The following is a 15,589-nucleotide window of genomic DNA, read 5'->3' as shown; positions in this document are numbered from 1 at the left end:
TTCACAAAATCTATCCATCCTTGTTCCATATTTCTTTGGCTCGCAGTCAGCCTATCTCTTACTTATTCCAGACAGACTCATCTCACAACTTTCATACTCTTTCTTGGAACTTACACTTTCATCGGGATTTGAGGGATGATGAAGTGATAGATTTGAGTGTCTCGTTGGAGTCCTTGGAGAGAGTTAATTTGATTGAGGGAGCAGATGACATTAAGATTTGGGTTTGGGATTCTTCAGGGCTTTTCTAGGTAAAATCTTCTTTTCAATCCTTCTTTCCAGAATATTAGTCCATCATTTTCTCTTTTTACATCTATTAGAAAAGCACCAATTCCGTCTAATGTTCAAGTGTTTTCGTGGACTGCTGTACTTGGAAAACTACTGACTCGTGAGATGATGCAAAAGAGGTATCCCTCTTGTTCTCTGTGCCCGAGTTGGTGTGTATTGTATAGGTAGAGGTGGAGACGCGAGACCATTTGCTCATTCATTGTCCATTCACAAGTGTTCTTTGGTTCAGAGCTTTGGTGGAGTTTGGCTTGGTTTGGATATCCCAATGATCAGCAAGGGATTTATTTGAAGCAGATCTCGGCTACAATTTAGGTAGGAAGGGTAGAATTTTTTTGATAGGGTTAATCCATTGTATTTGTTGGTTGGTTAGGTTGGAAATAAACATGAGGATTTTTTATAATGGGGAAGAATAGGTTGGTGATTGCTGGGACAAGATAAAATTCACGGTTTCCTCTGTGGAGTTCAAAAACATTTTTGGTTACAGATTTGTATGGGAATTGGAGTCTTATATTATGCTAAGTTGACTCTGGCTTTTATCTCTTTTGTGTGGACCTCTGGTCTACTTTTATAATTACTATCGTTTATGTCTCTATTAATATAATTTTGTTTCCTAAAAAAAGATGAAAAGACCCACCATTGGATCCGGAGGCTGGTTTGTCGACCGAGAACGCTTTTTCAAAAACGCCTGGCTATTGAAGACATGAGTTGCGGTATTTTCCTGACAAAAAACAATTCAGTTACTTTGATTCAGATTATTGAATAAAGTATTTAAATTATAGAAATGTAAGGTAAAAAAGCTCCATACTATAAAATTACGATAGCCACCTAATATTGATGCAAAGAATTTCAGGAATATAAACCTGCAAGAATAAAAAAGTGTCCCAAGGTTGAGATAGACATATTAAATAGTGGGAAGTTTTTGCTAATCAATCCATTTATTCTTTGAGGCTGGGAAAATAATTATTCAGCGGGAACATCATGGTAAAAAGAAGGTAAAAGCTCATTGAGTATCACTCACAAACACATGCATATAACACAGAAAAATGCACAAGTAAAATGATTAAACATCCAAATTTCACTTTCTAACCGAAGCAGAAGTATGGTTGTGGGCTCATTTAATGCATGGATTCCGACTAAAGGGAACCTCAATCATACAAATCTTAGACATACAAATTTACCCAAAACAAAAACTGTCACCATATATAAAGCAATTTGATCATGTTCATAGAGTTTGAACAAAATAAAGCATAAAATTACATACCTGAATCAGTGAATCTATTCACCTTGAGTCACGACCAAAAAAAATTATGTGAAATGAAGAGTGGAGCATCATATACATAAGTATAACTCAACCATGAAGAGAATCGGAAGGAGAAAAATAGTTCAGTAATTAAGCAGTGAGATCCATTATCGCATGACTTCATGATGCACTTCACAAAGACGACATCCATCAATATGCATGGAGGACATTGATGAAAAAATTGCCCATTAATTGTTAGTTTCAAATAATTGCTAGTCAAAGAGGAAAATATCTGAGTTACTAGCAGAGAGATGATTCATACACTAGTAAAATATGAGTAAAAACCCTTGACACACAAACCATTAAATATATCTACAGAAATCAGAAGAATCAAATGATAACTAACAGGGATTTCGAATATAACCAGCAAACGGATAACCTTACCAGATTTCCTTGTCATAAATATTCAAAAAGCTTTACCCATTCAACCAAATCAATGTGAAAAATAGTGGTAGTACGTCATGTAAGAAATTAAAAATTGAGAACCAGATGTTTTCAAGAACAATGATGATTTTACTTAATGGGAAGCTCATAAAAATCTTCAATTGAAAAGGGCATAATCTATGTTAAAAAAAAGGGCATAATCAGTCACCACAATCTACATTCAGTTAGGATGAAAGCATAAACCCATCAATGATTACAGTATGAGAATTCAAATAGGTCAACAAGAATCACCTAAGATGGAGATCATGATCCTCTCCCCAAGTCCTGCCACCACCTCTTGGGCATTGTTCAAAGAAGGAACCTCCCTTCATCTGGTCAATGCCAACAACATTTGGATATAGCAACTTCAATATTTCTCCACGCAAAAAGCTATACTCTGGTTCAGGTATGGGAGGAATTTCCTCCGATGTGGTGATGAGATTATGCTCGAGGTCAACCACCACTACCTGCAACAAAATGAAGGAAAAACACATAATATCAATTACAGGCATGTCACTGAATCAAAAGTCATCATAATTGTGTATGATGAAGCAGTACTAATACAGGATAAGAGATTGACCGATGAGGTCAATGGCAACTTTAAGCACCCAAGCAAATACCACATTCTTCCAGCGGCGAAATGTCACGTCAATGTTACATCATGATCATGAACAAGTCAAAAGAGAACAGAACAAGGCCATACTGTAAATAATTAATCTGAAAGCTTAAAGATTTATCAGAGTGGAGAATTATCCTCAGAAAAGTTGTTAATAACAGAGTTAGAGATTTAAAACATTAAAAATAAAAAATAACTTCGACAAGAAATCATTCTTGCAAAGTTCACATGACGTCCCATTATACCCATAACACATAATGGCAATGATCTTCTTGTGGAACCTAATGTTGTAAGCCCATGACAAAACGGACAATATTCAAATTCTATAACCAGCAGCATACAATAATACAGTTTTAACACTGCGTGATGAATGGATAGAAGAAAGGAGCAGTTGCCTCCTCTGAATTGAAATGACGATAATTTTCCTGCATAATTTATTTAGATACTTTCCTATCCTTGGTTACCCAGGTATTATTCATGAGAACTCAAAGCGGCTTGGCCCATTCACTAACTTCAATTCTGTCGCTGCTTCACTGTACTCTTATAAGGGAATGATATGAATATCTATACCAACCAACAAAATACTATTTCATTGTTCGTCATTAGAATTGACGTATCTTTCAACAATAAAAAAATGCAAAGACTCGTCAAAAGAGTAAAACAACTCAGGCAACCAGTTTTATAGTTTTTTTTAAAAAATAACCGTCCAAATAAATTAATCATTAACTGATGTTAACTCCAAATTTAATAAGCATGCTTAGGTTTTTAAAGAGCAATGTTTCATTTACGGGGACCAAGACGGGTGCACTTCATGCACCAAATAACTAGTTGTATTTACATGTGAAAACATCTAGGAAACCATTAAGATAAATGATTATGACAATCAAGTATTCAATATAAACAACAAAAATCCTAATTTTTTCCTTCCCTGCAAACAACCTTTAGTTACTCCCAATGATTGAATAGCATGTTTCAAAGCATCCTCAGGAGAAAAAAATTCAAAGAAATAAGATATAAATACAATAAAAGCAACAACAATGGTGTGTGAACTTGAAAACGATCTTAAAAGTAAAAGAACCAAAATATTTATATCGAAGGAAGAACATACCCCATCCATGACAAGCCCAAAAGTATCAACACCTGAATGAAGGCCCATCATGTAGGGGGTGGGGGCATCAATGTAGTCAACTCCACTGAAAAATAGTAACGGAATGTAGACATGCTTCAGAATAGCAAACATCGAATCATTAGAAAGCATTCATTTGAAAATTTCAAAGAATAAATATAATATTACTTAAAAGTACATGGGTGTTTCTCAAACAGCAAAAATAATTCTACTCATAAGCCATGGTTAAAAAAAATATGACATACCTGCCACCGAAATGGATATATTAAATGGCATACAGCCTCGGATACAAGGGTTAAAAGAGAGTATCTGCAAATACCAAGCAGGTAACCCAGTTAGCACCGACAAACGTATTCAGAAAGCATTAAGTCTACTGAACCACCTTCCCTAAACTTTCCCATTATACAAGACATTTTCTTTATATAAGAAACAGTAATATATTAAATATGTAAAAGTTATTAGTACAAGTGATCCGCGTACGACAAAAGGACAAGGTCAAAACCCTAATCATAACAACAGTAAACAAAAGACCAAATGACCAATCTCTTAATAAATCTGAGATTAAAACGCTCTTAAACTCTACATGCGACCCAATCCAAGTAGAAGTTCGAATCTTGATATTTTCCCAACATTCTTCTAAAGACTCTTCAATATTTTCGAATATTCTTCTATTCCCCTCCAACTTCACCGACCAACAAATACCATGAACCACCACCATCCAAAAATGTCTTTCCCTCTTGCCAAAAAGTGTCCAAGATCTGTGGCGAATAAATCATGAGTTGATCTTGGGGTCACCCACACTAATCTCGTCTCCACCAGAGCTCTAGCTCACAACGCTCTCGTGAAAGAACAATGGATTCGCATGTGGCCCTGAGTCTCCCTTTATTTCCAACACAGCACACACCAGTTTGGGCTCAGAGCACAAGAAGGTCATCGTATTTGCATCATTTCCGATGGAGGAAACTTTCCCAACACCACAGTCCACGAGAAAACTGGAATCTTTGTTGGGATCAGAACTTTCCAAATGACATTGAAAAAAGAAAACACGGGAAGCTACCGATTGGAAAGAATGACTCGACAAAAGATTTAACTGAGAATAGACCTGAAGACCCCTCACCCCACTCTCTGATATCATCCACCCCAGCAATCAATCTAACAGAATAGACCTGAAGACTCCTCGCCCCACACTCTGATATCATCCACCCTAGGGACCTAGGGGTGTCAATTCGGGTGGGTCGGGTGGGTTCGGGTCAACGAAAATATTTTTTAAAAATTTCTCAACCCGAAAATGGCGAACCCGAAAACGGCTAACCTGATCAACCCGAACCAACCGATTTTATTTTTTATTTTATATATTTTTTAAACAAAATAATTAAATAAAAACACACAATAATATAGTAATATTTAATTTAATCACATAATAACAAAATCTAAGCTCATATATAATTTAAATTTGAATATCTAGTTTTAAAAAAACTAAAGTATACTTGCTACAAAAAATAAAATTTGTACAAAATAAACATTAAATGACGAAAATTTATTATATCAATATACAATTAAATTTTTCAAACATACAACTAATAAAAATATAGCAAATCTTTCTTAATTTTATATAAAAATAATAATAATAAAAAGTTTCGGGTCATCTCGGGTCATCTCGGGTCAACCTACCCAACCTGAACCTGGTTAATTTTTTCGGGTTAGCTTTCGGGTCAACCTGATTCGACCCGAACCCAAAAACCCTCAACCCTAACCCGATATTTTTCGGGTCGATTCGTGTTGGGTTGGCGGGTTAGGATGAGTTTTGACACCCCTACATCCAACCCAGCAATCAATCTAACCCTATTTAACTCTCGACAACGCATTCAGCTCTACAACATCCTCATCCCTCAAATCCCTACGAAAATGCAAATCTCATGAAAGGGGGAAAGAAGTGGCCAAATCATCACACAACGCAAAATGAGCTATAGGCCTATGATGTACCGAAGAAATCTGAAAAACAGGTGGAAACAAATCCTGAAACGTAGACTCTCCCACCATCTATCTTCCCAAAACCTAAAACCTAACATTGGTACCCTTTTGGCCCTTGTCCTCACTAAAGAATGAAAAGGCGAGTAAGTTCTAGATATAAACTTCCATGGGCACCTGAACGTAACATTCATTGCTAAACCAGCATCCCAACCATTATCTTGTGACCCATACTTACTCACAATGACCTTCTTCCACAGAGGCTCATTTTCAATATAGAACCTCCCCACCATTTCCCCAACAAAGCCCTATTCCTCAAACAAATGTTCTCAATTCCCAACCCCCTCGACCTTTAGGCTTGCACACTTGCTCCCATGCAACCAAATGGTTTCGTGATTCACCATCAACTCTGTCCCAAATAAAGTCCATCATAGTCTTCTCCATCACCTCCGCTATGCCCTTCGGAACCCTAAACAGTGACATGGAAAGCGCATGCATGCAACAAACAGCCCAATAAAACCAATTGTATACAAAAGGCTTGCACGTGGTAGGTTTAAATCCGAAAAAGCCAAGAAACGAAAATTTCTAAGATGATGAATAGGACTGTAAGATATCTAATAAAGATTTTCCCATTAGAGAAAACCATTTAGCTATTGACTATCCTTGAGCTTTTTGTAATTTCATTTGATTGAGTTAGAGAGAAATCTCGTATTTAAATTGCATGGAAAATAAATAAAAGATCATCGAATTCTTAAATTGTAAGGGTTAAAAAAAATCGTGGGATTCTCTCATGACAAGCCTTGAATCTAAGAGATAATGAGAGTCTCACTAACGAGCCTCCAATTAAAAAAAAAATCATGGATCTTAACGATCAACCCTAAATCGCCCCAACTGTAATTTTAAGAAATCTTGACGCGTGAAGAAGGAAATTGAAATCCATATTCAACCTTTCCTATTGAAGCGATGAAATTTTATGAGATAATAGATCATTTGCCCAAGTGGTATAAGAAAGTGTATTACAGGTGCTAACATTTGCAGAAGACAAATGACAGATCAGAAAAATCATCAGGAAAAGCCACTCTAAGTTCAGTGAATCCCATGTATTAAAAGAGCGGAGTGGTAATTACAATAGTTATTGGAGAGGAAGGCACCTTACACAAGGGCTCGGTAGTTAATTACCATCCTCATCCGGCATCCCAACCTCCATTCGCAGCTCCCTCTCCTCCCACCCATCTTTCCCAAAATCCGACCTCAAAACCAGCATCATGCCTCCATTTGCTTTAACAACCCTCAACCACACCTCCTTTCTTCATTTTTTATACTGAATACTTTCTTCTTTTTTTAAGTAGAAAACGATAATATATTAATAGGTAGATTAATTACAAAAAGTGGACCAAAAGTCCACGCCTAACTTGGGCTCAAAAGCTGCAAACAAAATATAAAACTCCAGGCTCTTATACAGATCTGACATCGAAAATGATTAAACTTGGTATTCTTCAAACTCCATGTAATAACTCAAATCCTTATTTGAATAAAGTATAATTTGAGACATGATTAAAGAGTAGTTATTTAAGCATTGTTAATGAATCGATTAATTGAGGATCAGCATATGTCCACCGACCAATCTAATTCAGATTACCTTATCCCAAGTAATCCAACTAGACGAATGAGATTGTGACACACGTCGGATAAGATAAAGTTCTGATCTTCTGACCTAATCCGGATCGATTTTATTGGTTTTCTTCACCAATTTTCCTCAGCTTCTCTCTCGAGTTCTAGCAATATAACTTAGGTTTTCTAGCCATTTCTAGGGCAGTTTAGTGTTGGGAAGCTTCGAAGCTAGTGTCGGCTTGAGGAGGGATCACCATTAGATCGAGACTTCATAAACCGGCCGACGACGAACGCAGGTATAACGTAAAGCCTTCAGTAGTGAGTTAAGAAGTATTTAGTAATTCTGGATCTGGTATGATAGTAATTTCAATATGTTGGTATTGTTTAGGTTCTGACGAGTAGACTTTGGTGATTTTGTTTAGAGAGGTATGTGATGCACTGATTGAGATATCCAAGCATATTATACAACACATATATGTTGCATTCTTATCTGTTGCATTATACATGATTTACTGGTTTGGCATATTATGCATGACCTCGTTTGTTGGGGCCACTCAGCTCTGTTCTGTATCGTGGACGGTTGGGTATCGAGAGCTACAGTGACGCGAGCTCTGACGACCCTGGACATTGTAAGTCCACGTCTTGTTGATGAGTGTGGAAGCCAAAACATGTCTAGGGCAAATCAGAGACTACACACTCAGGCGCCTCTAGACTGAGCATGATATTCTAGACTTGATCCTTGATATCCGAGCATATTGTATTGGCATGCATCATATCGGTTTTATATACTCATATATTCTCGTATAGGGCGATTTTCACTCATGTCCTTATTTTCATCTTGGACACCCCAGTCGACGGGGCAGATCTTAAGTTGGACGGATCGGACGGCTAGGGCAGTGGCTAGAGCAGTTGAGTTCTCGGTGGTGATCCAGTTGAAGTTTATTTGGTTTCTCGTATTCTCACGCGGGATTGTGATTACTATTATGGTTGTATTAATGTTTAAAACTGGGATTATCCTCTGTTTTCATTTGGGGTTGTCAAAGTACTTAAGTTGTTTCCGCTGTTTATTTGATGTGTTAAGCTTAATTATGCATGTTTATTATTCTGTTTAGTAGTGGCTCGGGTTACGGCGCTACACTCCAACTTGTGACTCTAAACCCGGATCTTATCCCAACATTCTTCAAGAGAGTCTTCTAGATTATTCCTTTCCAACCAAACTTGTAAACTTTTTTTTTAATAAGAAACAATATTATATTAATTACAATAGGCGGACAAGTGATCTGTTAACAACAAAAGTTTAAGCATGACCCTACTCATATTAACAATAGACAAAAATCCAATCTCTTAATAAATATGAGATTGAGACATTCTCAAACTCTACATGAGACCCAATCCAAGTAGATATTCGAATTCTGATCTTTTCCCAGCACTTGTCAATCGAGTCTTCAATGTTGTCGAAAATTCTTCTATTCCTCTCCAACCACACGAACCAACATATGCCACGAACCACCACTATCCAAAAAATTATGCCCTTCTTGCCAAGAAGATGTCCAAGATCTGTAGCAAATAATTCTTGCGATGATCTTGGAACCACCCAAACCAACCTCTTCTGCCAAAACTCTAGCCCACAACCCACTCGTAAAAGTACAATGAATCAACATGTGGTCCTGCGTCTCCCTATCTTTCCGACACAATACACACCAACTTGGGCACAGAGCACATGTGGGCCACCTCTTTTGCATCATCTCCGAAGTCGACAACTTGCCCAACACCACAGTCCACGAAAATACTTGGACCTTCGCTGGGATCGGAACCTTCCATGTAACATTGAAGAAGGAAAAACAGGAAAGCTACTACTCGAAAAGAATGACTCGAAGGACTTAACTGAAAAGAGACCTGAAGGACCCATCCCACACTCTGATATCGTCTACCCCTTCAATCAACCTTACCATCTCTAATCTACCTAACGAAGAGCTCAACTCATCTAATTCCTCATCGCTCAGAACCCTTGGAATTGCAAGTCTCATGAGAGGGAAGAAAAAGGGTCTCGAACATAGCAAAATAAGAAATAGGCATATTGTGGACCGATGAAATCTGAAATAAAGAAAGGAAGAATCCCCCACCACTTATCCTCCCAAAACCTGACCTTGGTACCCCCTTTAACCACCGTCCTCACTAATTGGTGAAAAGCCGAGTAAGATCTAGAAATAAATTTTATAGGCACCTGAAAGTAACATTCCTTGCTAAGCCACCATCCCATCCATTCTATTGTAACCCCTATTTACTCATTATGATCCTTTTCCACGGTTCGTCCTCGACATAAAACCTCCATCACCATTTCCCCAACAATGCCCAGTTCCTCAAATAGATGTTCCCAATTCCCAACCCTCCTCTGTCTTTGGGTTTGCACCAGTGTTTTAAAAAGCGTAGCGTTGACCCATAGCGTTTTTGTCTTGTCATAGCGTAGCGTAAATAGTGCGGCACATAGCGTAAGCTATTCGTGCGCGTCTATTATTTAATTAAAAAAATATAAATATACTTATATAAGTAAAAAAATATAATTAGTCATGAAATCATAATAATTCATATTTACATGCCAAAATAAACCCATCCACAAATCAGTTTTGTAGACATTTACAACTAATTTTAATGCAACAATCTGCCCAGAAATTCAGCCCACAAATCCAACAAAATCTACCCAAAATTCATCAATCTGCCTAACAAAATCTGCCAACAGAATCTGCACAGCAATTGAACCCAATAATCGACCCAAAATCACCCAAGAAAGCAAAAATTTACACCTGAAATCGGCTCTAGGGTTTTTAGTTTGGGGAGGGTTTTGAGTAACGAATATTGTTTGTGACATAAATCTGCCAAATTTGGGCCTGAATTCTGGCCCAAATAGCGCACGCTATTCTGAGAATAGCGTGATAGTGCACGCTATTTGGGCAAAAGAGCCTCCAGCTGACAAATAGTGTGCGCCATTTGTGCAGATCGCCAAGGAAGAAGCGCTATGTAGCGCTCAATCCCTAAAATGCGCTATAGCACGCTATAGCGCGCTATTGAAAACACTGGTTTGCACACCTGCTCCCAAGCAACCAAATGACAATGTTTGTCACCATAAGCCCTATCCCAAAGGAAATCCCTCATCTGTAAACTTTCTTATTGTAACAAAATACTTAATTAATTTATTTGACAACACTTCGCCACTATGACAACACATTTGTATTTATGAGGCCCTTGAGACCACAAATTACAAAACCTAATGGTTGTGGTACTCACCTTCACTAGATGTTCGATTGAATCAATTCAACTTAAATAAAATATGATTCAAATTCAAGAATATGGAATTCTAGCAGAACCAAATTAAGGCCAACTTGTTCTATTTAACTCCTCGGTAAGCCACTTGTGAAACATAATATATTTATTAACGTTTTATAAATATAATAAATAAACAAAATGTATAATAATACAAATAAAAATATTCAAATATTTTATATTAAGTAATATGTATACTCTAGTACCCCTGTTAATAATCTAAATATATGATACCCCAAATCCACCACATCGCTTCTGCACCTCTTTATCTCCATTTTTTCTCCAACTCCAATCCCATTGTCTCATAAGAAATGAACTGCCTTCTTCATAAAATATTGTGTTTACCCTACCACCAAGTTGCAAATTGCAAGAATTTTGTAGTATTACGTATATGACACAAGATTTTCAAGTTTATTATGAAGTTGTCGAGTCAGATTTCCTTCACTGAGTCCTCGCTGGGTTAGGATTTGTAAAACAGAAACATCACAGCCTCCAAACGTGTTTCTGGTACCCACTACTAAAGAGTTATTGCTATTTTGTTGAAAGAGGGTGAGGTGTTTATTCTTCGAATCACCATTTTGGGAGGATAAGATTATGCATCTAATAGACATAGTTAAGGGTGAGAAAATAAAAGTTTTGCTTCCCTTATTTAGGAGAACACACCCAAAGTCGAAATAATGTTCAGCATGGTGATGGTGTGAGTTGTTTATAGACAACATCCAATCCATTGAAAGAATCATTTTTTTACCAGCTGGTTTTAGTGGCGAGAGCTGATGGTAACCTTTAGATCAATGAACAGAAATCGGAATTCTTTTTGTGCCCTTGTATTCTGTGTTATTAGTGTTATCAAATAATCCAGTGAGCTGTAACCTTAATACTTGCATTATAACAAGTCATATAACTCTCTATCGGGCTTACAGCAGACACGTCTACTACTTTGGCATCGGTTAGAAAAGACAGGGGCATCACACATAAAATTTCTGCAGCAATATGTGCCCAGGGTGCCACCATAGAAACCCATTTGCTGGGTTAGTGACAAGTCTGAAAGGAGGCGTGATAAGAGTTATACCCTTTTCATGTAGATAGTAGAACGTAAATTTAAGTTTATAACTAGATAGTTGGTAATATTCAACTCAGAAGGAGGATAACAGAAATCTCATTTAATATGTAGCATTTCAAAACAATTAAAAAAAAGAACTCTAAGCAACACAGCTAAGATATACCCCTGTAAGAATCCACTAGACGGTTGACACCAAAAATAATAGTAACAATGACGTTCATAAATTCGATACTTAAGCAACAAATAATTCAAAAGGAAAATACTTGTCTGAGCGAAGTAAAATCCTCCTTTCAAGCAGTACAGCTGTAAATAGTTTGATGAAATTATCAACGTCCAGACACTGGAACAAAGGCTGGAAGGATATCTGTCATGACATGAAAATAGAGTACAGGTAGGTACAGACCAGAAGATTAAAACATTCAATGGAACATAATTTGAATGGGAAAGAAAGTATGTGACCCACATCAACATGAGGAAGTCCATCCTTGGGTGGGACCTCAACAGCGAGCAGACTATTTTCAATTGCAAACAACACTCGGTCCTTTCCAGGTTCAGGCAGAGGTACTTTAGAGACTAAACAAGCTATAACGTCCCAGAGTGGCTTGCTGAAAAGTTTTAAAGCTGAGCACAGTAAAAACACTCTTCAAACAATAGTAATTAATACGGAAAGGACGGCAAATAGACAACATTTTCATTCTAATGCATTGGAAGTGATCTTGCAGGCATGGACTGAATGACTGTAAAATTTCTTTTAACTTCATCGTCAGATCATCTATAGAGCCTCGTATCCATCAGTACTAGCAAAAAAGTTGGTAATTTAGGGTTTGGAAAAACATTCATCACTTTGATTTCAACATTTAATCTTTCATAAAACAGGATATCATTCACCCATCATTTAACAGGGTTCTAACTAATGATCATCATTTCTCTTTGTGGTAATGATTTGAAGTAAACCAACGAGACCACTCTAAAAAACCATGATGGCCGCCAATCAAGGAAGTATGAAGCCACGGATATATACCTATGCCTAGAAGATGCCTGTGTATCAAGACACACAGAAACATATATATTTCACAACCACTAGTTTGAGGACTACATTGATCGACAACTTGGACGTTTGATGAGATAAAACTAGCAAGTATGATAACAGTTAGAATATGATCTTGTAAAGTAATTTGTAATCTATTATTGACAGATCTCAAAACATAAGCTTTTTAGCAACTGGGTGCACCTAAAAATTGACATAAACTCCAAAACATTAATCACACACATCATAAATCAACCCAAAAACAATCGAAAAACAAGCAACCTCAACGAACCATTAGTACCTGCTTCCCGAAGTGGAGAAACAGAGTAAGAATATTTCCTCCAACGCATCCCGCAAAATGCGAAAACTAGGCGCCCGCGAGACCAAACAAATGCATTTATCCGCGAAAGAGCCAGCAGTAATGCGATACGCCTCAGCTATGTCTTCACACACTGGATCCCTAAATGCAATGCAGCTGACATAAATCTTGGATCCATCTCCTTCAGTTAACACAATGGGGTAACTCCTGGGATCGGATGAAGGGTGATTGGAATCGTAGAACTGCACGCCGGCTGGCAAAACACAAGTGGGCAGTTGAGGAGGAGGCGGAGGATAAAGGGTGTGATTGTGAGGAGGGTATTGATCTAACAGAGAGGGCAAGTACATGACGCCATTGCCATGGTATCCTTTGTTCCCATCAAGGGTTCGGATTTCTGGCCCGATTCCGCACACCACGAAGTACTCGAAGATTCGGGCCATTTGTGAAGGAGCTGAAGCTTTCCGATTACATCCAGATCTGCCTTGATAATCCTGGTAAGAGCGGTGAAAACATCTTGACTGGTCTGTGTGCGTGTATAAGGTGGTGATCAATTATCAAATGCAATATAAGCTTATTCTCCACAAAAAAAATAAATACAATACAATACAATACAATATAGCTTCTTCCCAAAAATGACTCGCTCAAACTAGACCTGGCCACGGGCCGGGTCCGGTCTGGGGCCGGGTCGGACCCACCGGGTCCTGGTCGGCAATAGGCCGACCCTTAACCGGCCCGCCCGTGGCCGGTTCCGGTCCGTGCCCGGTTAACCATCGGTTTTGGGTCCGGTTCGAACCTTGTTTTTTTAAAAAAAATAAAAATAAAAAATTTGTAAAATTGAACTTTAAAAACTCTATCAAATATTTCATTATCTCAATAAAAAGCTAATACATATATTAAATAAAAATATATTATATTTCAATTTTTAACATCTTATAATATTACATTTATTCAATAAAAAATATATAGCATTTCATCTTTCAACATTGTATATTAAAAACTCTATCTAATTCAATAAAAAATATATATATTTATTAAATAAAAAATATATTGCATTTCAACTTTTCACAACTTATATTAAAAATTATATATATCAATAAAAAATTTATTATATTTATTCAATAAAAATATATATTATATTTCAACATCTTATATTAAAAACTCTATTTATCTCAATTAAAAACTCTATTTATTTTAATAAAAAATATATTACATTTAAACTTTAAACATCTTGTATAAAAAATATTATTACATTTAATTATATTCAATCACAAAATATTAACAAATTAACACTTGGTCTAGTGGCAAGAATGAAGACCCAAAATCATTTGGTTTTGGGTTCAAATCTCACCCATGTATGAATATCAAATATATATTATTTAAAATAAAATTAAAATATTATTTTAAAAAGGTAAATCCGCTGGGTCAACCCGGCAAACCCGGAGGGTCGAACCCGCCGGGTTGAACCGGTCGGGTCGGCGATTTTCTAAAGGGAAAACCGGGACCGGACCGCCTAGTGGCCGGTTCGGTCCCGGTTCCGGGTTGGACCCGTTGACCCGGTTAACCGGCCCGTTGACCACGGGCCGGTTCCGGTCCGGGTCCGGGTCCAACCCGGCCCTTGGCCAGGTCTAGCTCAAACAATGGGGTTATATGTTTCTGATTTCTAATTTAGTCTCTCGCTTTATTATAGATCCTATTTTGATCTTTCATTTCTATGTTTTTTTGCAGCAATCTGTCCTTCTTTCTTATTACAATTGGTTCTATCTAATCGGGTGTTAAAATAGATGGAATGATTTATATAATAAGTTGAAGTAATCGATTTTATCGTTGTCTTATAGTTTTTTTATCGGTTTTTCTTCAATTTCTATCTCGATCTAACAATAAAAATACTTTATCTCAATTTTTTCAAGAATCAACCGATCTATGTTCTATCTCGACCTAGCAATTGAATATTTCCGCACGATTTGTCCTATAATTTGGCCACTCGAATTGTTCAATAATCCATCGATCTATGTAGCAGTTGAAGAAAATGACAGCAACATGAATATCAAACCCGTTTTCCTCTGTGAATTTCTCGGTACTGAAGCAACCTCTACAAACTAGATAGATGTATTCGTCGATTCTTAGAATTGGTTATGTATGGTGTTTTTTTTTATCTTACATAGTTTACTTTTGATGCTGAAAGATGGGAAATATGTGTGGGTTAGATGCAAATTGATTTGATCACGTCACTCTTATGTTTTGGACTCCAGAGATAAACCACTATAAGAATGGGTTTGATTACTAAAGAAATTTACAAAATCCTTTGTGGGTTTCCTCTAGTGTTGCTGAAAAAGTTTGAAATTGATAAAGCTTGTTGTATTTTAGGAGAAGAGAAGAAGAGCTTTGGGCTTGTAATATTGTGAAGAGCTTAGGTGTTGCGAGGATTTAGGAGGAAGTAAATTGATTAAGGATTGGTTCTAAGAAAAATGGAAGGAAGGAGCAATTTCGAAAAACGTAAGAAAAATGGATGATAAATTCGGATCGATTGGAAATGGAG

At 37.0% G+C, this 15,589-nt stretch overlaps 1 protein-coding gene across 4 annotated transcripts in view; it reads right to left on the bottom strand.

Annotated features, from left to right (window-relative positions):
- The window catches only part of LOC140884907 (DENN domain and WD repeat-containing protein SCD1), a 29,426-nt gene extending 15,810 nt beyond the window's left edge, over positions 1–13,616 (bottom strand). Inside the window, exons 1-8 of one of the 4 annotated variants that reach the window (XM_073291795.1) lie at positions 13,036–13,616; positions 12,171–12,312; positions 11,971–12,071; positions 3,996–4,059; positions 3,733–3,846; positions 2,261–2,475; positions 1,091–1,145; positions 920–1,003 (exon numbers count right to left, since the gene is read on the bottom strand). In XM_073291795.1, coding sequence (XP_073147896.1) covers positions 920–1,003; positions 1,091–1,145; positions 2,261–2,475; positions 3,733–3,846; positions 3,996–4,059; positions 11,971–12,071; positions 12,171–12,312; positions 13,036–13,493 — 1,233 coding nt within the window. In that variant the 5' untranslated portion in view covers positions 13,494–13,616. Of the gene's footprint in view, positions 1–919; positions 1,004–1,090; positions 1,146–2,260; positions 2,476–3,732; positions 3,847–3,995; positions 4,060–11,970; positions 12,072–12,170; positions 12,329–13,035 lie in introns of all 4 variants that reach the window. The other 3 variants (XM_073291796.1, XM_073291793.1, XM_073291794.1) reach the window with 3 other exon arrangements.
- Between the last annotated feature and the right edge of the window lie 1,973 nt (positions 13,617–15,589).

The sequence above is a fragment of the Henckelia pumila genome, chromosome 2 (assembly GCF_033568475.1).
Source record: "Henckelia pumila isolate YLH828 chromosome 2, ASM3356847v2, whole genome shotgun sequence".
Taxonomy (NCBI): Eukaryota; Viridiplantae; Streptophyta; class Magnoliopsida; order Lamiales; family Gesneriaceae; genus Henckelia; species Henckelia pumila.
This window is presented reverse-complemented; position numbering and strand designations above follow the sequence as displayed.